At 42.4% G+C, this 26,359-nt stretch overlaps 1 protein-coding gene across 2 annotated transcripts in view; it reads right to left on the bottom strand.

The window, feature by feature from the left end:
• Nucleotides 1–21,699: 21,699 nt before the first annotated feature.
• Nucleotides 21,700–26,359, bottom strand: part of KCNH5 (potassium voltage-gated channel subfamily H member 5) — a 157,166-nt gene continuing 152,506 nt past the window's right edge. The window contains exon 11 of one of the 2 annotated variants that reach the window (XM_068148928.1): nucleotides 21,700–24,038. In XM_068148928.1, the coding sequence (XP_068005029.1) occupies nucleotides 23,091–24,038 (948 nt within the window). In that variant the 3' untranslated portion in view covers nucleotides 21,700–23,090. Of the gene's footprint in view, nucleotides 24,039–26,083; nucleotides 26,230–26,359 lie in introns of those variants that run through there. The other variant, XM_068148930.1, reaches the window with a different exon arrangement.

The following is a 26,359-nucleotide window of genomic DNA, read 5'->3' as shown; positions in this document are numbered from 1 at the left end:
CCAGCAATTCTGCTATGGCCAACTGAGTGCTAATTAGAGACATTGCATCACTGACCTGCTATTAAAAGGGAAGGGAAATGGATCTGTTTACCTTTGTGGCATTTAGTGACATTACAAACATGCAAGTGATTGCTCTTGTATGTTCACGTGGCTGTAGATTTGAATGTTTTTCAGCTGCCAGGTGTCAAGAAATTTTACATAATAATACAAAATTCATTTCTGTAACTCTCAGCCTGAGCAGGTCTTTGTGCTAGATAAAGCCCTGTCTCTGGTCTCTATACCTGTGTGTTACATGCCTGCTCTAAGGCACAACATTTAAATTTGAAAACATCAATCATCTTCATTAATTCCCAAAGGGGAGGGCTGTTACCCCAAAAGCTGTCCCTTTTTGTCTGCTTTCAACCATCAGAATAAATGAGAGCAATCATTTATCATCTTTCCTCATCAAGAGAGACACCTTGGGGGGTTTCACCTTACCCTAATGCAAACCCCTCAAATGGATCTTCAGATGAAATTAACTCACTGCTGCTTTCAGAACTGTGCAACCAGAAGAGATCAGATGTGAGAAATGTATTTTGAGACTAAAAACCCTCACTAACTCAAGGTGCTTTGGGAGACAACTTCCCGGTAATTTCGTAACAATCTGAGTTACCTTGTTGTGAAGGATCTTGAGGTCACTATCCTGGTTTGCTCTTCTCTGGATGATAGGTTCTTGGTTGCAATTGTCTGCCACACTTGTTTTAAACTAGCATTTTGTTCATTTATTTGGGATTTTATTGCTCAGCTTGAAAAGATGTGATTAGTTAATGGAAACATGAATTAATTATTGTAGCCCTGTACCAGCAGTGTGGTTTGGCTTGAAACCAGAGTGCAAGTTGAATATCCAACTGCAAGCCAGAGAAAGCAAGGTAGAAATCTGAATATTCAGAGAGGAGCACTGCACAAGGGCCACTGAAGTGTTTCTAAAGAAGAAGCAGCAGCTTTGTGCTGCCTAAAAAGTGCATCTCACTTGGGAAACAGCTTGGGAGGACAATCATTTAGTAGTGTTAGACATGCTGTGGAACTCTGCATATGGAAGAAACTCAATGTCAGTAGTGAACCTCAAATCAGAAATCTAGACTGCATTGTGGACTGCATTAACCTTCTCAGGTTAAAGACTTCCACTGCAGGTGAGGAATGACTGAAGTTACCTTAGTCATCCCTAAGGAGAAATTATACAACTCTTGAGTCCTCAATGGTTTTCAAATAAACAACTCAACAAGCTCCTCTTCTTTAGGTGGATTCCCAGTCACAAGGGTGAAGAATTTGCTGTTCATTGCATGTGAGCATAGAACAACTTACATATCTTAGAAATTACAAAGTAAGGCTGATTTTGTGCAGAAAGGATCAAATGGATGTCACATCCTGCTTCTTTTGAAGGCACATTTTCCTATGTACCACACAGTAAACGAACCCTGTGATTGCCTAGGACATTGCAGGTGGATTTTACCCTGCACTTGAAGAGAAGACCTACATCACCCAGCCAGGCTGAAATGGTACTTTGAAAACATGGCAAACAAAAGCAGCTCCATAGAGACATGCAAGCTGCTTCACTATGGGTTAGAAATACAAGCTACAAATGACTGCCCTGGGACTAATCATGCGAAACTTGCAAAAGGAAAGAGATATCCAGAAAGGACCAGTGCTGAAAATTTGAGAAAAAAAAACAGACACATGCATACTCTCACTGTCTTTTTATGTTGCCTGCAAAATGTCTGAGTGATTAGCTGAGATGAAAACAACCACAGGACAGGCCCCAAAAGTTGAACAGATGAACCCCAAATGAACACTGTGTTGCATGGAGTTGTGATAGTAGCACATACCTGAGAGGCAACATCCTTTTCTTGTATAGAATCATAGAATTATAGAATATTTGGGGTCACATAATCCAACCCTCTGCAGTGAGTAGGGACATCTTTAACTAGATCAGGTTGCTGAAAGGCCTCTTCAATATCACCTTGAATGTTTCCAGGGATGAGGCATCAACCACCTTCCTGGGCAACCTGTGCAATATTTCACAGCCTCAGAGTAAAAAATGTCTTCCTTCTACCTAGTCTGAATCACTTCTCTTTTAGCTTAAAATCATCACCTCTTGTCCTGTTTCCCTGGTAAAAACTTCTCTAACTTTTCTGTAGGCCCACTTTAGGTACTGGAAGGCTGCTATAAGGTCTCCCTAGAGCCGTCTCTTCTTCAGGCTGAATAACTCCAACCCTCTCTCTGTCTTTATAGAAGTGTTCCAGTCCTCTGACCATTTCTGTGTGCCTTCTCTGGACCTGCTCCAACTGCCTCACGTCTTTCCCGTGATGATGACTCCAAAGCTGGACACAGTTCTGCCAATGAGGTCTCACCAGAGAGGCTTAGGGGGGTAGAATTCCCTTCTTCAGTCTGCTGGCCATGCTGCTTTTGATGCAGCCCAGGACACAGTTGGCCTTCTGGGCTGTGAGCACACGTTGGATCAAGTCCAGTTTTCCATCCACCAGAATGGTGCCACTCAGTGTTTTGATTGCATCCAAGCAAGCTCATAGACTTCTATTCAGAGGTGCTAGGAAAGGTTATTATAGTTTCTTTCATGGGACAAGAGAAAAAGGGAATTCTGGGACAAGATCATCTTTTTGTCTCTTTTAGTGGATGACGCACACATCTTTTCCCAATTGACCTTGTCCCTTCTGGTGTTCAATGGGCAATGCTAGCATTAATGAGCAGTACTGGGCTTTGGGTGAACATGTGCTAGTCAGGGCTCAGGAGCCCTGGGTGGAGCTGGATATATTCTGAAACAGAAACAGGATCACAGAGGAGCCTTGTAGGGTGAAGCCCCAGCTCAGCAGGTCACCTGGATGCTAGCACCGACAGCATGTGGGCTTGGGTACTGTCCCCTCTTTGTGACACCAGCTCAGAGTTTGGAATCAATTTTTAAAGTATTTGAAAGCACTGAAAGGTCCTCTGCACCTTGCTGCTAATGAGATTTCAATGTAAAATAAAAGGAACAGTGTCTAACCCAGATTAAACTCACTCCTGAGTTATTTTTAGCTTACCTAAACTCTTTCAACCCTTTTGGAAAAACTCATCAAAATTCATCTCTACTAAAAGGAAGTAACTTCAAAGGAGTCATATGCATTAAATGTCAACATGCTTTACTCATTATAAATTACAACATCATTAAATCTAACATGGGTTAAAATGAGAAAGAATTAATTTCACTATCTTTAAAATGAAGGCATTTTAGCAAGAGAATAAACTTTTCTTTTAAAATGATTTTTAATGTAGAAATTGCTACGCAACTTTATTTCATGTGGCAAAAATGAATCCATGGATTGTTCTTAGGAAGATGGGGAAATAGTAGATGGTTCTGCTCATTTTACAACCCTCTTTTTGGATGCACTTCTAATTTAAACTATGGAAACTGAAAAAAACTCCTTTAAAACTGGTTGTCATGGATATAAAATCCTGAAAGAAATTATGTGCGTCTGCGTCTGCTGAGGGAAACATTTATGGCATGATTAAGCAGGGGGTAAAAGAGGAAAAAAAAGCAACCACCCACCACAACCCATTTTCAGACTTGCTTATTACATTATTTGAATATAATTCATCACCCTCTCCAAAAAGACACAGAAAGGATTCTCACACATTTTTCACTGTGTGCAGTTCATTAGCGAATATCATATGGTGAGGAGTTAGTTCTGTCAAGTTCTAGGTAGAGGTTTTTTATTTGTTTATTTTCTTTAGTTGTCTTTGTTTCAAGCAAGCTTATCTGGAAACACAGGGTGTGCTAGACTAGTAGCGTGCATTTGCTGTCACAATTAATGTCTTGGATTCCTTCCACTATTTTTCTTTCCCTGTTACTGTTAGAAAGGCATCTGGGCAGAACACAAAGCCAACACCAAAACTGTAGGTCAAACTGACCAGAACAAAAGTCTGTATGCTGTGATGGAGTTGAAAAAAACAAAAATGAAAAGAAAAATAGGGGAAAAAATTAAAGGAGAAATGGGAATAAAATGGGAAAAGGGAAGGGGAAGGGAAGGTGTGGCAGTTTAGGCTGGGCTCCTCCTGTTGCTGCCACATAACTTACACCTCTGGTGTCCCAAGCGTCCAGCCCAGTAAGGAGGACACAGGAAATAGTGTATTTCATACCCATAATATCCTGTGCCCTATAAATCCATCTGCAAAGTTATTCTCTTCCTTTTTTTTCCTCCCTCTCTGCTCCCATGGGAGATGCTCCCTATTGGGTGATGGTGGGGGAGTATCTCAAGGCCTCTTAGGCCTGGCTAAACCTAATGCCAGGAGGAGAAAGTGGGTGGGGGGTGGGGCAATCCCAGACTTGGACAGCTGAGGAAAGAGCCCTGGGTGTTTTGGGTATACCCCCAGGTAGGGAGAAGGGATGTGTTGGGAGGCCTTTGGGTGCACTGTAAGAGACTTTGTATGCTTTGGGGTATCTTTGTCACTATGCTTTGTAACTTCTGTAAAACACTTATTGCTTTTCCGTTTAAGCTTTCCATCGCTTTTGCAATCCATTTGTGTGAATGTCATCTTTAGCCCCTTTCTTGAGGCAAGAGAGGATCTGTCTGGCCTCGGAAGGGAAGGGGAGGGGATAAAATCACTCTGCTAAAAGAAAACTGCAAATTTTTTTTGTGAAGCTGTTACCCCATCCTGTGCCTTCAAAATTATGTTTCCCAGCCTTTCAAAGCTGCAGGTTTATTACAAATGAATCTGTTAGGCCAGATTTCATCTCTCACAGGCATGCAGAAGTCTGCACTTCTATTTTTTCACTAAGAAAATTTGATTGCATAGATAGTTACAAAATTATGCTGCAAAAGACTGATGTAGCATTTTTTAATATTTAGAAGGAAGGAGAAAGATAAAGGGTAGGTGATCTGGTGGCTGGAGGAAATCTCTGCATATTGTGGACCTGCTTCACAAAGCAAATAATAGATAAGGAGGATGAGGATATTTTAGATAAATTATATGGTCTGTCTTACCAGATTGTGAACCACGAATGGGAGTCAAATGATCTGTTTATGCCCATTGTTTGAGGGCTTTTCCTAAGGAAACACTGCTGCTGGAGAAGGAAGTTTGGTATCCTTAGCATGAATCAGAATCTCTCTGAGGAAGTTTGGAAAATAGCGACAGCCAGAGATACTTCTGTAGATGTTTACAGAACTTTTGGCTTTCCTCTGTCCAAGATATAACGGAAGTGAGTTTTCACTGTTCTCTTTCAGTGGAAAAATATTTCTAATGAGTATCTGTTATGTTCCCAACAGAAGCCTGTAATTTATTGCATCAGAATGGATGAATATAAGAAACTGGAGAAGAAGGGGAGCACTAGGGACTGAATTATGCTTCCCTAATTCTCTTGGTTAATTTATTTCCATCTCAACAAATGTGAAATCTTACCACCATTTTTATAATACCTGGAAGTTATTTCTGATTGTTCATAGAATCATTGAATGGTTTGGGTTGGAAGGGACCTTAAAGATCATCTAGTTCCTAGACCTTCCACTGGACCAAGTAGCTCAAAGCCCCTACCAACCTGGCCTTGAACAATTCCAGGGATGGAGCACCCACAAATTCTCTGGGTAACCTGTCCCAGTGCCTCATGACCATCAGTGTGCTTCATGATCATATATTTGATGAATGCTGAATGAGACATAGGCTTTCCTATGCCTGCAATAGATTGTCTTTGCCAGGCTCTGCTGGAATAAATATAAAATGGGCAGGTGGTGGGGCTTCATCCATCCAGCTCCCTACCACTGGTCTCACTGCTACCTTCTGCCTCTGGTGCAGGGTACTGCCAAATTGTGGGATAGGGAATTTGGGGTCTGTGCATGTTACAAAACACACACCTGTATAGGTATATAAGAAAAACAGCTAAATGCATGCAAATTCTTCTTGCAGGCTGAATAGTGTCTGATCTGCAGTCTTAGATCTCACATACCAATGTGCTATTCTTTGAGTACTGTCTGTATCACTCATCTTAAAGTCTACATATAAGTAGATGGCAAGACTGATTAATCTATCAAGCTTGTTACTCCATCTATTTCTCATATAGTCTGTCTATATCTCCTTACCCAGCCTCTCCTTGTTTCCTCTGCTAATTGTTATTAAATAGATTTGACAAGTTGTTGGAAGGTCACCCTCTGCCCCATGTCATGGAGGCAGCAGTTTCTCCTGCTCTCAACTGACATGAACCCTCACACCACTGTGCTCTCTTCAGGGCCTGATGACAGTCTGCTTCACTGCAATCAGATTAATTTGGAAGTATGCTACTTTCCTGGAGAAAATGTCACAGAATTACAGACTAGAGGGATGGAAGAGGTTTATTAAATTGGTTAGTCCACCTTCCTGCCAATCGGTGGCAGTTCAAAACAGTGCACACTCTCAGCTCTGCTCCAGCAAAGATTTTAGAGTGCCTCGTGATGTGCTGTCAGCCCCTGCCCTTGAGGGTTCTTACCAGCCAGCACCATCCCATGTCAGGAGCACTTAGCTGGCCATGCAAGCCGCACCTGTGCTTAGCTCTGCTGACCCCCCACGGTTACTCCTCATTTATCCACATTTGTGAGCGGTACAAGCATACTCAGAAGACCATCCTTCTCTTTGGTAGAGGAGGTATTAAGCAGCACTAATCCTGGCAGCAGCACTTGCAAAGCCAGAAAGCATTTCTGGGATATCATGCTTTGCTGTTTATCAGGAAGGTCACTTCAATGCCTCAGTGGATAATTTCTGGCTGATGTAGCTGTGATCTTCATGCCAAGAGGACGAGACACAGGTACAAATATACAGATTCAGATCCTTTGCTACAATATTTAATCTGCTTTATACTCTCTACTTTCTAATCCTCTCAGAAAGAGCCTGTTTTAAAACAACATTTTAAGTTGTGCTGGTCTAATGAGAAACAAACCCTTCATATGGTTTGTAGAAGCTGGTAAAGTTAGTGGGCCAACACTGCACTACTCTAATGTGGCCAACTTTTGTTCTGACCTAGACAGACAAACCCATCCAAAGAGTTTCAGTAAACTGGCTGGAAGTGTCTTGTGTTTTGCCTGTCATGAGGAATCGTTAGCAGAATCAGGTTCCAGTTTGGCAGTATCAGCTAGTCCCTAATTTTTGTGCGAGATGAACATAGCCCAGATAATATCTATCTTTTGGTGAGCGTCAGAAGATTTTGGGGCTTCACATGTCCCTTTTTGAAGGCAGAGAAATGAGTGCTTTGCTAATATCTCTACCATTTCTTTTTACAGCACAATTTAATTTAATTCTATAAATATGTTATCCATGTGTATTCACTTGTTCAGGTGTCTTTAAAGAAAAGTGGTTATGACCAGGAGAAGTCATTGAAAAATGGCTTGCAAGGCATCTGAGCTAAGTAATCTGGGTGTGTATTTCCTGTCTAACTGAGGGCCAGAAGAGCATCTCCAAAAAGCTGTGGCAGTGATTGTTGAGCATCTCCTGGTTTCGGCAGTCAAAAGCACTGAGCAGCATTCCCACAAGGGTGTATGCAGAGACATATTGCTGTATGTGAGCTGTGTGTGTTGCTCTTTGAATAAGTACTCCATGGTTGCCAAATGCTTTAAACACTCCAACCTCAGGCTTGCAGAACCGGTCTGCTCTGATCTGAAGGTGATGACTTGTGAACTTTCTAAGGTACAACCAGGTGAGTCAGAAACTACACTCAGGTAGGACTGGCTAGATGGAAACCATTGGCCAGTAAAGGGAGGTGGCCCCAAAAATAGTTGACATAAGTAGCATATCGCTCTTTAACCATTTTCTGAGTTGTACACTAAGAAAGTTCAGGTAGCTTTCAACATCTAGCTCCATTTGTTCTCTGAAGTGAGAAGCTGTTATATTTTTATGCAGCAGTCAACCGCTAGAGAATTTCCAACATTAAGGCCCATTCTCACTCTGTCTTCATTGCTTCTGCTTATCAGTGGTGTAAAATGATTGTTTTAGCCTCATTGTGGACAGCTAGGAAGATAATGTTTGTAAGAAGTTGTTTATGAAGAGTGCACAGATGCGAGGAAGGAGAGAGTCTGAACAAAGCCTCTGTCTCTGACCTGTGCTGCTGGCCCATGTTTAGCATTGTCACACATTGTCAATAGCTGGAGCTTAAATCAGTGGGAGCATCAGCCTTGCAAAACAAATCTTCAGCCCATTCTGTTGGATGGTGTATCTGTAAAGGAATTGAGATGTGTATGTTTATTAACTTATTTTCTCGTCATTTAGGGCTTGGTTAGGCAGAGGTAATGTGCACAGGTAAAGTAATCTGCAAAGACTGCCCCAGGGCCCCAGCAATATCAGGGTCTGATCCTGCATCTTAGCTGCCATCATTGCCTCTTACAGAGGCACAAGCCAAACCCTGTTGGGGAAGATGGATGGAATTCGGGATGATGGTGAGGACCAGCCTCATGGATTATGACAGAAGATGTCAGCTTGCTTAGGCACAGGTGCACTAGAGAACAAACCACTGCTGTCAGACAGTAACAAATTAGCTCCTGTAAATAAATCCACTCTTGTTTCATTCTTTAGTTTCCCTTCATCATGCCTGGCATCTCCCTTTCAAGCATGGCTCCCAGGGCTGGGATGCACAGCTTTGACATGTTCCCAAATGCCCACTTGGGAAAAGCTGCTGTGCTGAGGCTGCCAGCTTCCTATCTGGTAAAAGCCAACCCCAGTTACAAAAGACAAGCAGCAGGATCAGTCTCTGCCACTGGGCTTTCAGTGATGGAAATCACAACCTGTTCTGCCAGTGCCTACCATGAAGGGTTTAAGTTGTCCTTCCTTCTGTGCTGAGCCCAGGGTTTCCTCATCACAGCTGAAGATGCTGAGAGTCGGTGCTCAGCAATTTGAAAAAAAGATAAAAGGTCAGTAATAGAATTTTTTCACAATAAATAACAAATATTTCCTCTCCAGAGAACCTGTCCCTACAAAGAGCAACACTTATCTGTGGGCAGACAGATTTGGATGCCCTCAAACTGAACTAGTTCTGATGTCTGTTACAGTTGTAATTACCCTTCCACATCCCTATAGTGTCACTGGCTTTGGCCTGTAGGATCTGGATCAAAGCCACTTGCAAAGGAATAGAAGAAACTCCATTAATTTCCATGTGTTTTGTTTTCTGAAGGAGTGTCAGAGCAGCCATGGTCTGAGGAGCATGTCAGCAATGTTGTGTATACTTATGTGAGAAAGGTCACTGGCACCTTGGAATAGGTGATTCATTGGGGAATACCATTTATGGCAAAGATAAAGAAGCAAAGGGAGGAAATGTCTTAGAAATCATTTACATTTCCAAGTGAAACACTTCCAACTCTATCTCACCCTCCCAATCTTCAATTTTCATTTGGAATGTGATTAACAGAATGGAATTTTTTTGAAGCAGTTGCAAATTTGCAGCACATAAAAGGGAACATTTTATTAATAAAAGGTTATAAGCAAACACTAATTATCCACTTCCCTCTTCCTCCTGATTTGCTTGGGCGAGGGAATTAGACGCTACAGAAGTTTTATGGATGAGGTACCTGTGCCCAACTCAGCTTGATTTATTTCCTGTTATCTTCAGGCTAGTGAGAAGGAAGGCCAAGCATTGTTACTATTGTTCTGTATACAAGCTCTAGTCTAACAATAGATGTATGTGTCTCACCCATCCTAAAAACAAGATTATAGTTTGCTGATTAATCTCAACAAGTTCTGTTCTGCTTTGGCCAGGAAAACAAGAAGTATTACTTTTATGGTGTCAGAGCTCAAGAGAAGTAACAACACAAACATGCTAGATCAATAAAATGCACTTTTTATTCCGTATCAATGAAAATATAGCCACATGTAAATAAAGATGTGTGGAAAGAAAAAAAAAAAAAAAAAGAAAAAATCAATGTTGATCCTCCCTGAAGAAGTACAGTTCATTGTGCTAAAACCCATAATCCTTTGGGTTAGAAACAGTTGTCTGCCAATGCTTTAAAGTGACCCACATATTTCTTGTTGTTGAATTTTAGCAAACAGAAAAGTGCAACCAGAAGCTTGCTACAGATTAACCAATTTCAGTTGACCACACCTGGCAATGTCCAAAAGTGAAAGGTAGTCACGTTCAACCCAAGCTTTCCCACACGTTCCTGCTCGACTGTCACGTGTGTGGTCAAGGGAGCATCCACGATGTATGAGCTGATGTGTGATTTTTCAGTAAAAAGATGGTCCTTCTTTGATGTAATTCATGATTCCTCTGCTGATTTTGGATATGGTAGCAGAGGTGCATTCCTTTTGTAGCTGTTCAGTTTCAAATGCCTTATTTATTTTTTTCCCTAGGTTTTTATAAGCTTCCTGCTGTCAAAACACAGTTCTCAATTGCTTTTGTAGAAATAATCCTGAAAGGCAGAGGCATTTAAAATCCCCCCAAATCCTCAGTATATTAACAACAGCAAAAAAGATAGCTGGGCTGTTCAAAAATGTTGTCAATAACATGAATGTCATTTGCATTGGCTAGTGTACAAAGAGCAGCAAGTAGTAACAAAAGAAACGTTATCTGAGCAATAACCCTTCCCCCCATTTCTCCCTTGCAAAAAAGAGTTTTCTCAAAATATTTTTTCCTCCCCCCCAGTCCAGTGTCTGTGAATCACATACATTCAAAAGCTGCAGTTACTCTGTAGATCGGTTTAACCAATATGAGCTTTTAAAACCTCTTGTTTTGCCCAACTTCTCCATGAGCGTTGCACAAACACCAGCTGGTGCTCTTGCAGCAAATGGGACGACTTGAAATTTTAAATGAAAACAAAGGACCTCAGGGTGAAAAGGAAAACAATATATAATGGTCTTTAAAGCCTTTTTGCCTTGCTTGGGAACAAAGTTCTCCTAATGTTAGCGGAACAATTCCTACAGACCAGGGATTAGCACTACCTGTTAGGTGCTCAGGGGTGCAGAGCACAAGTGTGAGTCAGCAAGCACTGGGCTGGCAATACAAGGCTGCCTGCTCCCAAGGAAAGAAAGAAAAAGAAAAAAAGGGGAAAAAAAAGAAAGCATACTGGCCATGCAACTGCATTTCAGCAGAGAAAAAGACAGAGAAGACAAGTTATGCACATGACTGTGCTCAGCACAGACCATGTGGGTACCTCACAAGGGCAGGCTAGGGTGTTTTTTTTCAGGTTCAGCCTCTTCTGTGCAGGGTTGTCTAGCAGCTCCTACTGAGTTTAGTTTTCAGTTGTCATGTGGGGTGAAGGGGGAAGCCTAAAAAAAAAAGCTTGAAAAAAGTGCAGTGTTTTGACTGTAATGAAGTCCTCTGTGATGACAACTTCTTTTGAAAACTCTCCCCCTGCCACTAATTGTGAGAATAATGTGAGCATGTTGTTATACATTCCAGCAGACACCACTGGAGAGCTGGGCCTGCACACAGACCTATGCAAGGTCATGTTCACCACTCATCCCTCTTTCCTTCCAGTATATATTCCCTAGATTTTACTTCATTTAAGAGTCTAAAATGACTAGCTGTAAGTGGGAACTCATAAGCATCAAAGGGATGGGGGAGGTGGGGCAGGAAACCTAAAACCCATATCAAAACTTTTGTGTCCCTCAGGGAGACAGGACTTCACCCTTCAAAGCCTGGTCTGGGGTGGGAGCTACACTTCATGAGTCCTATGCAATCTGCTCCTTCCCTGTGTGATGGTCTCCACTTCAGGTGTGGGCAGATAAGAGGAAGTACAATCAAGACTGAAAAGTTGAGCTCACCTGCCCCTGTCTGAATCAGCAGTGCTTGGATACAGGGCTGCAGGGCAGGATTCAGAGTCTCACAGTACTGGTGCACAACCTCCTGTCCTGTCACCATCACTGTCTGTGGTAGCAATATTAACTTTATTTTTAACTGTACTTCTCCCCTGAGAGAGTTTGCACAGCTTATGCACATATCTGGCTTGTACAAGGATCTTCTAGACAGCCATGAATTTTGAGCAGTTACTTTGGATGGAGATGACTGACAGTTCACACACTGTGAATAAGTAATTGGGATTCAAATATGTATTAATTAAAAAGTGCTCTTTCCCTGATCGGTTCACCTGATTTTTTTATGGCAATTCACCTTGCTGTCCCAATCTTCAAACACATCCTCTACACTGCTGCCTGCATTTGGCAGGCAGTATTTTGTAGAGCATGAAATCTTGGACCCATTTGCATTAGACAAGGACCTGAAATTAAAATTCTAGTACCCACAGTTCTCAGTTTTTAGAAAGCTCAGCCCACGCTAGAACTCACTGTCCTGGTCCCTCTGAGAGAACTGGGTTAGAATTTGAGAAATTAATGGAATGATTTCCACTGACATTAGCAAGAACATTTACTCAAGATGCTGAAAGACTGAAACTATTTACCTTCAAAATAAAGAATGCAGTTTAGATCTGCTGAGACCACTTTACTGAACCACTCAGTCACAGGCTGGTATTTAAGCAGGACATTAACAAATTAGCCCTAACTACAATTCCTATTAGCATATTATTTCTTCTGAAGACAAATAGCAAAACAGATCATTACCTCATTAAATCTGCTGATGCAACATTACTTAATCAATCTTCTCAGTTCTACATGTTTCTAGCCTAATAATCTAGGTAGGAAAAAAGAGTCATGGAAGGAAAAGTGAAATGGGAAAGGAAGAAGGGAGAGAGAAGGGAAGGAAAGGAAGAGGAAGGAGATAAACAAGGAAGGGAAACTGCTTTCCAAAACACAGAAATTACCACAATATCCACAACTACACCTGCATGTAAAAGCCTGAGCCAAGTGCTCTGTGCATAACAACAGTAAATAGGTATGTAAAGTTTATGAAGCATATCGTGTCCTAATTCATGTGAGAATGGTTTGCAGTACTAATGGGATTTTGTTACATAATCTGTGCTGATAAGGCATTGGAGCTTTAGACAGCAAGTGTATTTTTACTACTAGGATGTCTTTCAGGAAAAGTACTGCGAATCTTTCTATCCTCTGCATCCCTGCAGGATGAGGGTTTATTGTGGTGTCCCCCATCCCTCACAGGGCCAGAGCTCTCTCAAAGGGCAGATAATCGAAAATCAGTAACAACCAAGGAAGGGAACAAACCTGCCCTATGAGAATTAACTGCAGTAGCAGCTTTAGGAGACTCTTTGAACCACTGTGAAAATAGTGGCAGGGGAAATGTATTGAGGTTACTTGAGAAATATGCCCATGCTAGTAAAATAGTGCTAACTCTTACATTTGAGTAAACGTGTTTTGCATGCAAGCTTTCAGGGGATCAGCTAGTTGTGCACTCTATACAAAGAAGCCTTAGTTCCCTTTGCCTGAGTACATGGATTTATCTGGGACAGTTGAAAGGCATATTTACAGAGTTGCTTTGCACTTTAATGTTAATGAGCTTTTTCACTGGTGTCAATAAATTCTCCACTCACATGTTTGGCATTCCTTTGGCATGCATTGCCAGATAAATGCTTTATTGCCTTTCTGGTAGCCTGCCCAATTCTCAGGCATATTTTTAAAACTCAGATCTTACCTTATTGCTATCTACTGCCTCTTCCACTCGATAAATTGAACTTATCATTTGGTGGACTTATGCAATTGGTGGCACTCAGCCTTTTCTTTAAGGAAAACAAAAATTGTTGCTGGAATCTACAGAGCATCGATGGGCAGTAGGAAGAATTAGGAGGTGCTGTCACATTCTTGCACCCCAGTCTTGTTCTAAGAGCTCCATGACTCCTGAAGAACAAAAAACTCTTCTGTTACTGATTTCAGAAGGACATTGACACTGGTATACTGATGACCCCAAAGTGATGAGCTCTGACCATGCAGTGAGTGCAATGAGGTTGTTGGTATTCAATAACTAGGTCTAAAGTACTAGTTTAGGTGACATTTAATCTCTGTGATTTTTAAGTACCATGCAACCAAGCTTGTTTGTCGTGCCAGGACTCTTAATTATACCCAAAATAATAAAAAAAAAAAAGGGGGGGGAGGGGGGAGGGAGAAGGGAAAAAAAAAAAAGGAAAAAAGCTGTTGCCAAACAGCATGTGATGATACAAGTGAAGAAGGCAGTAATTAATCCTGCAGGGACAACAGAGGACTAATTAGAAGCAGAACAGGAAAAAGAAAGAAAAAACAAAAACAAACACAACACAACGTTTTTGATGAGAGCTCAGGTAAGGCACCCAATTTACAAACTGTAACCTCTGACTAATTGTCCGGGACCACTGTTAAAGATTGTACAAAAGAGCCATGCAAAAAATAAATAAATATGAAGGTTTGGTTAATAAAATAATGCAGTGAGAATGGCAGGTGGCTTGCCCTGTTATTCCTGATTAATTTGGAGACTTGCTGCTAAGTCACAACTCGGAAAGGATTTTTTGAGTGACTCTGTGAGACAGCATGGAGATGTAAAAGGCTACAGAGTCTGGAAAAAATAGCTTTTCAGTAATATCTAAAAGGTATAAACCTTGGACTGTGCCTAGAAAAACAGGGAATAAGCCTGGGAATGAGGCTGGGGAAGACTCTGGGGTTGTGCACAGGTCCTATGAACAATACTCAGAACTTTCGGACAAGCCCAGGCCATGTCAGCAATGTTGTCCACATGTTGACCATGAGAGGAGCAGACTGAATCACCTCCAGCGCCATCCGCTTATGGGAAGCCTACTTACCACTGCCCTTCACACCTTTCCTATAGCCTTGGTTGTATATTTCTGCCAGTGTGACAATGAACATCAGCTCAAAAGTTATTGATTTTTTTGGATGGCATTTTCAGGTACCATAACCACCCTTCACTGGGCTGTGGAAGAGATTGGAAGAGTGAATGGATGTTGCTTATACATCTGTATTAGCCCACTGCTTCCAAGAATTGCATGGCCACCAAGACATTTTTTCTGAGTATTTGTCATCAACTGTGGACAATAGCTGATGCCAATTGAGGGGCTTAATCTTTTTATATGCCAGAGTTTTAGAATATATCAAATTTCTCTGGTGTCCATTTGATGAGTATCAGCTCTTAGAAATACTCGTTATTTGGAAAACTGGCACCACATTGCTCAGTAAGGTATTTAAATTGAAAGCCAGAAAATAATGGAACTTAACTAAGAATCTTCAAATTTTACCTCCTATTTGTGCTATTAAAATCCACAGAAGCAACAAATGATAAAACAATACTGCCTGGGAGGGACCTTTTGGAAATTGTTTGGTTCAATCCACCTGCTCAAAGGAAGGCCATATATAGTGTCTATATACACTGACATGACAAAGGCTGGTTACTATATGCCTCTTCTGATAGGTCTTTGGCAAGCTGAAGTGCAGCTGGCTCTCCTGAAGCCCACATTTCCCCCTAAGGGCATCTATATTTGAGTATTCTCTAATGGTCCTTCCCTCTCCCACAGCTGTCATTCCAGAAAGGGCTGCCAGCCTCATGCTTAAACATCACCTGAAAGAAAGAGTAGTCTGCCAACCTCCAAGTAAATAAATTATGAAGGCACAAACAGCCGCTATGCAGACACTAGTAATTGTTGACTTCAGTGGAATATTGTTGCTATTTTTGGACACTTTCTTTAAATCCTATTTTCTTCCTCTCTTCTCCCTACTGCCATTCTACAGCACCAAGCCAGGGAATTGCTGTGGCCTCAGCAACCACCTGACAGTTGGTCACTGTGTCTACCTTGGTAACTCTTCACTACAATCTTCCCCTTTTTCCGTCATTTCCAAGCTTTGGCCTCTTTCCACTGCATGAGACAGTTCAGCACTAAAACTCCTAACATTCTCAGCACCCTACAGCAGCCAAAGATCTCCAAAAAGTGGCACTCTGTCACTGCCCCCAAATTTTTGATTCCCCTTTGTGTCTTGGAGTTCTGCAATGTGATGAGGAGCATGTCAACTATTATACACTTGTGAAAATTTGGCTTCTTGGACTATCCTGTCATGGCATTGGGGTAAAAAGTTAAAACACTGATCATTCTAGGTTAAGAACTGATCACCTCACTGTCTTTGTAGAGCTTTCATTAGCAGTTAAGGAGCCAAATACTTTGTCCCTGGCTGCATGCTGAGACATTTCAGTGTTTCTTGTCACACCTACAGGAAAGTGCTTCTGTGCTGGAAAGATAGTAAGTGGTCTCTTTTAGAGGCACCTTTTTACACAGACAGGATCAGACTGGGACCTTGATTCACCTGTTTGGGAACTGGATTCACTTCACTGTCTAGTAGTTTACAGCAACTAGTGAGAGACTGGCACCTCCAGAGCACAATTTATCCCACCTGTCCAAAATGCTTGTATTAAATGGGCTAGATCTAAGTTCCCATTCCAAATTAGTAGATATATACACATATAGTGTGTCTACGCATCCTTTGGACACAAGCAGAAATATTCTCTGCCATTGCTCAGTCTGAACCAAATCCACTCTGATCCAGATAACATACAGTCATGTCACTGGGGGTTGGAGGGGTGTGGGGCTGAGCCCAGCCTAATTAAAAATCCTTTTTATAGGGCTTTTAATTAAGGATAAATGACATATCTGTGGCAGACAGACAGATACAGAGTTGATGCACACCAGCAGTCTGAGACTGTGGGCCAAACAAGCTTATATCTCAAAGCAGAAAGTAATGAAGAAACACAGTTACCCGCTTTATAGAAAATGGATAAGAAGGTTTGTGAGAATATTGCCCCAGATTCTTCCTTACATCAAAAGGCTAATTAGCATAACATAAATAAATAAATTAAATTAATTTGTCATGGCCTGGTCAAACCCTTTCTGAATTGTTCTATCATTTGAGTATTAAAAATCAATATACTCCTCCTTGTCCTGCAGCGTAAGACAAGGTCAATTTTCTGTATTACTAAACACATCCTTCCAGCAAAGATGATTTTGTTTGTCCTTTGTCCAATATCACAAAGTCGATCTTTGCACAATATTCTTTATGTCAGTAAGAAAATTTCTGCCAGAAATAATGTGGATTTCTTCTCTATTTTAGCTCCACTCAGCACTTTGCTTGAAGAACATACTGAATTTTGAAGTGCAGTATAACATATTAAACCCAACAAAACACATAACAATCATGTTATCTATTTGTACTGGGAAGGGAAGGGAGAAAGGGAGAGGAGAAGGGGAGAGGAGAGGGGGAGAGAAGGACGAGAGGAGAGAAGAGGTTCTGAGAGGAGAGGAGAGGAGAGGTTCTGAGAGGAGAGGAGAGGTTCTGAGAGGAGAGGTTCTGAGAGGAGAGGAGAGGTTCGGAGAGGAGAGGTTCGGAGAGGAGAGGAGAGGTTCTGAGAGGAGAGGTTCTGAGAGGAGAGGAGAGGTTCGGTTCTGAGAGGAGAGGTTCGGTTCGGAGAGGAGAGGTTCGGTTCTGAGAGGAGAGGAGAGGAGAGGAGAGGAGAGGAGAGGTTCTGAGAGGAGAGGAGAGGAGAGGTTCTGAGAGGAGAGGAGAGGTTCTGAGAGGAGAGGTTCTGAGAGGAGAGGTTCGGAGAGGAGAGGAGAGGAGAGGTTCGGAGAGGAGAGGAGAGGTTCGGAGAGGAGAGGTTCGGAGAGGAGAGGTTCGGAGAGGAGAGGAGAGGAGAGGAGAGGAGAGGAGAGGAGAGGAGAGGAGAGGAGAGGAGAGGAGAGGAGAGGAGAGGAGAGGAGAGGAGAGGAGAGGTTCGGAGAGGAGAGGAGAGGTTCGGAGAGGAGAGGTTCGGAGAGGAGAGGTTCGGAGAGGAGAGGTTCGGAGAGGAGAGGAGAGGAGAGGAGAGGAGAGGTTCGGAGAGGAGAGGAGAGGAGAGGTTCGGAGAGGAGAGGTTCGGAGAGGTTCGGAGAGGAGAGGTTCGGAGAGGAGAGGTTCGGAGAGGAGAGGAGAGGTTCGGAGAGGAGAGGAGAGGTTCGGAGAGGTTCGGAGAGGAGAGGAGAGGAGAGGAGAGGAGAGGAGAGGAGAGGAGAGGAGAGGAGAGGAGAGGAGAGGAGAGGAGAGGAGAGGAGAGGAGAGGAGAGGAGAGGAGAGGAGAGGAGAGGAGAGGAGGGGAGAGGAGGGGAGAAGGGAGAAGGGAGAAGGGAGAAGGGAGAAGGGAGAAAAGAAAAGAAAGATTATACAAACTATTCTCAGATAAGGAAATCAAGCTGGATAAAGCTTTTCCTCTCTTTGTCTTTGGGCTCCATGGGAAAGTGCTGCTTTGGCAGCACAGACAGGTGTGAAGGAAAAGTGTCAACTTTTCTATTTCGTTTCTTAAATTTCCTGAACAACAATGGTCAGATTTTTTTTTTTTTTTTTTTAGAGCTCCCAGCTCTCACTGCAGCTCAGGATGGGAGAATCACAGAGCCATGAGGGAGATGCCTCTCTCCAAAGGAATGCCAGTTCTTAAACCCTCTCTAACAAAGATGGTAGTAGTAAGACTAGAAGGCATTTTAGATCCTATAGACTTGAGGATACGTGTTAACATGGAAGCTTCTGGTACAAAAAAGGCCTTTAGATACAGCCTATTAAAAGCAACAGTAACAAAACCTGTTAAAACCCTCCTCTGTAGGAAAACAGTAATTGAACACTTCTTTTAAAAAACAAGTATCACTTCAATGACACCTCACTTAAAAAAACCAAACAAAAAAGTGTTTTAATAATCTGTCCAATTCTGATACCTAAAAATATAGGTTCGGGATATTTAAATGCTCAAAGTCCAAGTTAAAAGTGTCAATTCATTATAATATAACCCCCTACCTCCTCATTTCCAAATTCTCTGTTAGACCTTTGCCTTTTTATTTTCCCTTGCAGTTCAGGATGTCCTTTTCCCCCCAAAGCCTCCAAGCTATTTCATGAGCACAGTATCTGTTCTCTGACCCATCAAATGATGACGTCTGTGTAACAGTCTCAGTTACTTCCAGAGTGATAGCTCATGGCTTGCAAATAGTACAACATTATTTCTGCAGCTGCCAGTTCTCTAGAATTGTCCTGGGATCCAAAATACACTCTCAGGTCCAGTAAGATCAACAGATTCAACCTTCAGTTCACATCTCTGTTAACAGAATTGCTTTCCACATGGTGGTAAATGAAGACTGAATTTGCATCTAGCAATGAGCCCAAACTTCGGTGCCGGAAGCACTGAGTCCCTATAGTTGTGCTACTTCTGCAGAACAGGGTAAAAAAAAATGGGCAAAGCTTGTTTGTCACTTTCAGAGTCAGCTCTGCTCTAACCCCTGTCCCCTGGCAAAGACAGAAAGATGGAAAAAGAGGATTTACAAATACAATTTCAGAAGAACTACATCTTCACTACAACATTTTTTTTTCACATATTATCCTGAAGTGCTGTTCTATCTCTTATATGTAACATTAACACAAAAAAAAGAAAAAGCTATTTAAAGGTACTCTAGTTCACTTGCTTTGGAAAGTGTTTACTTTTCTGTACACATTTGATTTCTCTTCCAAAGTCCAGAAAGATAAAATCCACTTGTGTGCAGGTAAAATGCTTTGAACAGACAAAGCACAAGGTACGTGGCTAAGAATGCTGTTACCAGCACGTGGCAGGAACATCTGTACAGGTATACAGCTCTGGAAGGAAAGGAGAGCATGCAGCCGAGAGCTCCCTCCACACAGCATGTAGCTGCTTGAGCACTGGCTTAGGTGTAACAGACACATTTCTGTCCTTATTGCATGTAATGACTACAGGTGGTTGCTTTCAGTCAAGCCCAAACTACAAAACTATGACTCATGCTTCATTAACAGAAAAGGAATGCCCCAGCTGGCAGCATCTTGGTGGCATCATGCACAACCACAAAGGGAAGGGAAAGCTAAACCGGTCCCCAGCTACAACACCATGAAACAATGCGTAATGCTCCAACCATGAAATTTTGGAGGCAAAGTGCTTCAGAATTGTACAAGACAAAATTTTCAGAGCAACAGTCACCAAAATCTATCCTGCACATGGTGTGTCCAGCTGCACGCCCAGCACACAGGACCTGGGACAGCCCACCGGCAGGCTCCAGTTACCTGGCACGACACCCATTGTGCTACTGCCTCATACAGTACAAGCTGGTTCCACTGACCTTGCAGTGAACAACATTGAAATACTAAAGTAGCACTTGAAATGGACCTGGACACACTGTATTTGTTTCATGAACTTGGTATTTTACATTATTTATAGCTTTTAGCCTCTATATATTTTAACCAGTCATGTAATAGACATTCTGGACTTAAACAATTGTCAAGGTCAGATCAGTTCTACTACATGTTCTGTCATTGCAAAGTGGCACAAAGTTACATCTGGCTTGCAAGACAAACCTAAACAGAGATCCTTTTGCATGCCATGCAGTTTTATCTAGAGTATCAGTTACAGAGAAAGAAAAGAAGTCCTTCACAAAGGCAGAGGAATGCCATTAAGGCTAAAACTTTCTGAGTAAGCACCCTGATTACCCTACTGGCATTTTTGCATCATCACATTATGGCAAATTCATGCATTCAAGAAACTTTACCAAAATTTGGGCCCAAGACAGCCTGCACGACTCACCTATTCACAAGGCAGCTCTGAGCAGTTGTGTGTCTGGCTCAACCAGCAGTCCAAAGTCAGGCAAGAACATTCAAATCTTCAAAGCTTGGCACTTAAATTGCACCCACAAGGTCTGCACATATTCCAGTAGCCTGCAGCAAGCCTCTAACCCCCCAACCCTATAAACCTCAAATTCTTTCACTGTCCCAGGGCAGGATTTAGAGTAGGACCTTAAAGGTGTTTCTGTTTTGCAAGCACAGTTTGTCCTTGCAGGCCAAATCATGGTTGTGGAGCTACAGATTTGCACTTGTATCAGAACAGCCACTGCAAAATTCAGCTGGAAGTTTTGACAGTGGCACCTGCAGCTGTGGAAAACTGGAATGGGCAAACAGCCTAACCATCAGGCTGTGGGAATAACTGTCCCATTTGGTGGCTTTCTATTCTTCCTATTTTGTGTCTATAATTTCCTAAAGGAAGGAAATGGTGAAGGGACAGAAACAGGACAGAAAGGAACAGCAAATGAGAAAACCATCATCCTCCAAAAAGCCTCCATGAATTGATACAACAGAAGCAATGACTTTGGCTTTCTTATGAGCTTCTGGGGGTTCATTGGTCTGGGTTTCACACAAGAAGATATCTTCACCTTAAGATGTAGATTCCTATCTTGAAAGATTGTTCTATATTTTGGGGGGGGTGGGGGGGTGTTTTTTTGTTGGTCCATTTAGTTTTTTTCTTGTGGTTTGGTTTTGTTTGTTTCTGATAATCTTTCACTGAAAAATTTAGTTTAGCTTTCTAATATTAAGTGATGGATCTGCTATTGGTGTCTGGTAAGGATACCCACTAATTACAAAGAAGATTTTTTATTTACCTGATTGATAGTGATGCTTTGTGGTACAAAAATATTTCACTCCAGGCACTTCTGAAAACATGGAATCTTGATGAAAGAGGCCATTTCAGTGCGGAGGGCAAATCTTCCTCTGAGGGAGCCACTGCACTCTGCTGGGGCTGGCTTTGAGCTGTACTGGTTAACAGCTCTGAAGCAGTGATGGCCATTTCTGCTGCACGAGTATTTGGATTCAAAATCAATGCAACTGGAGAGGAAAAAAAAACCCACCACACTCAGATTCAGACCCAGGCAGAGCCCAAACCCTCAGCTCCAAACAGGAAAACAAACAGGATCCAGTACAAGAGCACTGCTGCAGCCCTGTGAAGCCAGCTGTGCCACATGGAGGGCAACATTCCAGCCTAGGAGGTGGAGATGGGGGTCTGAGCATGGTTCAAGACTGGGAGATGCCAATGGCAGCCAGATAAGAAGGGGTCAGAACATCTGCCACAGACCTGAAGGACAGCTGATGGCTGCCTGTCTGGGCACTGCAAGTCTACTCTTGATGCATGCCCATCCCATGCATTGCAAACTTCCCTAAACCACGGCAAAAGCAGAGGGCAGGACTTTAGGGAGGACTTCATCTCACCAGCATACCCACCACTCCCATCCAAACATTATCATCCAGGTGCCTTGGACTAAAATGAATTTCATCCTGACCTGCTATTTCCTCTCTTTCTCAAAGGCAGTTGCAGACTGATAAGCCTCCTCAGAAATGAGAATGGAGGGGGATTCACTGCAGCCTTTTAAATTTGGGCTTTCAAACCTGCTCACATGGCTTCCGAGGAGCTGAACTGATTGCTCTCTCCCTTGCTCAGACTTCACGCAAAGTCATTCTGCCAGGGGCAGTGAGGAGGGATAGAGGCAGAGCAACCTCAAACCCTGCAAAAACAGGACATCCTAATGAAGACACTGACAGAACCGGACACCATCGCGGAGTGCTGCAAATAGAATCTGCATAATGTTACTCTAACAGATTAGTAAAAATGTCATCGTTAAAAGGAGGCCTTCAAGAAATAAGTTACCCCCAAACACTCAGGGAGTGCAGCTGAGAAAGTTTCTGTTAGCTTCATTTTGTTACATAAATCACCATTGTTATTTCTTACTTACGATGTTAAAAGAGCAGGAGGATACTTGAACTGTGCATGCACAATACCCACACAAATAAATCCCAGCAATCCACCCCAACACCAGACATGGTGCCCTTCCCAGGCCACTGAGCAGAGCCCTCCCTTTAGGAGGAGTAAGGGAATTTACCAGCAAATACACAGTATATTGTAACAGAATGATACCAGGAAACAATACTAATTGGAGTCTGAACGTGTCCTCCACATCATATTAATCTACTGTTTAACTCGGCAGAAAAGACAGTGAGGAAATAAAAGCTCAATTCACCCAGCCTGAGATCAAAACTGTCATGGCAATATTGGCAGGTTAGACCCTGATTCTTTAAATAGTACATTGCCTTTGTTAAACAAAAGTTTTTTTTTTTTTTATTACATAATAGAGATTATAAATGTAAAGTGTGCATGCAGTCAACTGCATATTATACAAGCAATATCTATGTCAATAATTGTTTTCTTCGGCAGGCCAGAATCCAGCTGGACATGCAATATTTACATATCAAAATTCTTGGTGTGTTCAAGTCATATTGGATGCAAGTGAAAATATATATGTATATATATTTACCCTATACACACACACACACATATATATATATGTATAAAGGTATATATACACCTCTGCATATATACTGTATACATATATACACATCGGTATATGCTAAAAGTGGATTTCATCTTTTTCCGATTCGGGTGATGCAGGCCTTGAAACACTAAAAATATCCTGACAGGGTATCTGGTGGGGGCGCTGGGGTGACAAATGAGATGTGGGGGAAGAGATCTGGGGTACGTTCTTTTCAGATAATATCTTTAAAATTTCTGCCACCTGTTTCTCAAGGGCAGCCATCCGGCTGCTTAGCAGCTGGATATCTTCTTTGAGTTCATGCTTCACTTCCTGCAGTGTTGTTTGTAAGGCCTGCTCAGGAATAGGGTAGAAAGGATGCCTAGCATCAGCCTGAATGGGGCTGTGCTCCAGCGGGCTGCGAGCCTCACCAGCTTTATCCAAGCGAAGGTCACTTTTCGTTATTCCACTGTCACAAGAGTCTGTTTTCCGCAGCGGGTTTTTATTTACACCATTCTCCGAGTCATTGCTTTTGGGGTCATCGGACAGTAACCCCATGGACTCGGCCTTCGTGACATTGTTCCAGTCCTCTTTCTTCTCCTCATGGGTCCCCATCGTGTTCTTCAGTCGAAGCCACCCCTTCCCATTCCCGTTTTTCATCCGCATGGGACTGTTTACTTTCAGACACTTTTGGTCTCCATTTCCATTTGGCTTGAGCTCCATCGCATCCCTGTTGTTCTGCTTCACAGCCTCACTGGTTTTCATGTAAGCCAGGGATGTCTGGATGGGGGTGATCTGAGACACAGTGACCACACTGGTGCCTGTGATGGCGGCCCCATTCTGCACGCTCCTGCTTTCCACCTGAAGCTGGTTCCTTTCTGGGTCAATGTGAGTTGACCCTTGATTACGCATCTCCTTTTGCTGTTTGAATTTCTGGAAGAGTTTCCGTACAGGGTGGTCCACAGGGATGCTCAATGTCACCTCATTCTTCTGGCGCAGGCGCTCCTCTTCTTCCTTTTTGACATCACTGATCTTCCGAAAGATGATCTATGGGTGACAAATCCACAACAGAATCAGTACCCAAAGACATCACATGTGGCAAACATTGCTGGAAGATGGTGAAACAGCAGTGAGAGAACAGCCATTTCTCCCTCTTGTCTGTCTTAATACCTTGTACTGAATTCAAATGGAACTGACCAAGACATAGCAGAAGTGTGCAAATATACACACACACACACTTTCTTAAAACTATAGATTAAAAGTGGGTTGCACCTTTATTTTTGATGCAGAAGATAGGGCCTTAAGGAAATAAAAATGTCCCAACACCAAGAGAAGGAAATAAACTTAATACAGAGAAAGAAAGCAAGCAACCCCCAAATACTGTGGTATCTACCTACCCATTACTCACACTTGTACCTGCTCTATCAATATCTTTCATACAGATCAAAAGAAAAGAGCAATTCAGTGGAGACTTACATGCAACTGTAACTCAAAGTACCTACCCTTCCAGAGAGTGGAAAATCCAAATGTGCTCAAAACCTTTTATCTTTGCTTACTGCTAGTTTTGTAGGAGTAGCTGGAGGGTGCAATTAGGTTCCCCATGTGCCACGTTTGTGTGGTTTCACACAGCAACACGAGTGCCTTCTGGAGAGTTTACATGCCTAATATATGCTGGAAGCACCATGGAGAAGCACTGTAATATGGGGTGTGATTATAAAACTCAGCAACGTCCACCATGCCGTTTAATGCTACCCTCATTTCACCCTGCAGCATCACTCAGGCCTCTGCAGAAAAAGGAATCTGAGCCTCAAACTGTGGGAGGATCTGAAGAGTAAAAAGCTTTTTGTTGATTTTATGCATGTTACTCAGATGAAATCCTTTAGGTTCATTTGATGCTTTTGAATGTGGAACTGAGGCAAGACAGGGAAACCAGTTCTCTGGACAATCATACTGAAGTGAAAAGCAGCACATGACTAAGTGCAAGTATAGACTGTGCAGGGATAGTGTTGGCAAGAGAAGTAAAATAAAGCCCCTGGAACACATAAACAAAACTCTGTGGCAGTCAAATGTAGGTTTTGAAGTATCCATTTGAGTATCCATATTTTGGTATCTATTTACTTTTTATGAAAAGGCTTCTTACGCCTGACCATATTTGCAAAGAAATGGTTGCTTTCAAGTCTTGCATCTTCAGAAGTCATCAGAGGAATGCCACGATGGCTACAGCTCCTTCCCTGCATGAATCTGTGATGAGCTGGACTTCAAAGCTTCATTAGAGAGCTTTCAAACACAGTAAATATATCCTTGTGTGCTGCTGATAGATGCAGCTGCTTATAATTATTTGGAAAGTTAACATGTTTATTAGAAGCCCAGTTTAAAAAAAAAAAAACACAGATAGATACTTTCATCTGACTTCTCTGACCTAGATGCAGCAACATATACACTCATTTGGAAGCTCCCCTTCATTAGCACCTGCCTTCAAGGAGCAGCTCTCTCTATCAGACAAGTCATTTGGGACAGCAAATGCAGGAAAAGTTGCCATTGATTCAAAATTAGTTGCATTTAATGGAAGCCACACTCTCTAAATGAAGATTTGGAAGGTGGGTTGTGTTATTTTGTTTGTACCTTTTGTTTCCTGGAGGGCAACATGGCATCTCTGGCAAATGACACAATACTGGAAGCACTCAATGGCAATGATGTGTCCCTAAGTCACGTCTCAGAGAAGATGGCCGATACCTCCACTGGTCAACCTGTCCAGCTCTGCCCTGTGCCAGGCCAGAGTGGCTGGGTCTCTGAAAACATCTGCAGTGAAGAAAACTTCTTCTACTGACTGTTTCCCTGCTCTCTGGCCATGCCTCTGTTTCACAGCTTCAGCATCCTCCTCTCCACTCATGAGTTTGTACCTGGTTGCTGGCAGGCTGAGATGCTGCAAGGTAGGCAGCTGCCTGCCATCTGGCAGGGGCACCACTCAATGCATAGTTGGGAGAGGCGGAAAATAACTTTGAAAACTTCTATCCTGCCAGCAGTTTATAAAGATCAAAGCAACAACACAGAACACAGCCACAATTTCTAGTTCCTCTCCAAATACTCACATTACAATGGAAACTACCCTCACCTCCATTTTTGTCCCTCCAGTCTACTGCTGTTTTTACATTTTTCCCTTTTCTCCTCTCAGTTCAAAACTTCTCCAGACAGAGGTTATCTCCCCAAACAGAATATAATTACCTATGACTGCTGCCTTCTGCAGAAGAAAAGAGCAAGATTTCACTAACTTGACATCACCTGTAGCTCAAACTCCCGAAGTGGGCCCTCTTGAAAGCTACAGGAAATCACAATTTTTTTTTACCCCACATCCACTTGCCCTGTTGATG

The sequence above is a fragment of the Melanerpes formicivorus genome, unplaced genomic scaffold, assembly GCF_026170545.1.
Source record: "Melanerpes formicivorus ecotype bairdi unplaced genomic scaffold, bMelFor1.0.p_v2 SCAF_17, whole genome shotgun sequence".
Lineage (NCBI taxonomy): Eukaryota > Metazoa > Chordata > Aves > Piciformes > Picidae > Melanerpes > Melanerpes formicivorus.
Note: the sequence above shows the minus strand (reverse complement) of the source record. Positions and strands in the feature narration are given on the sequence as shown.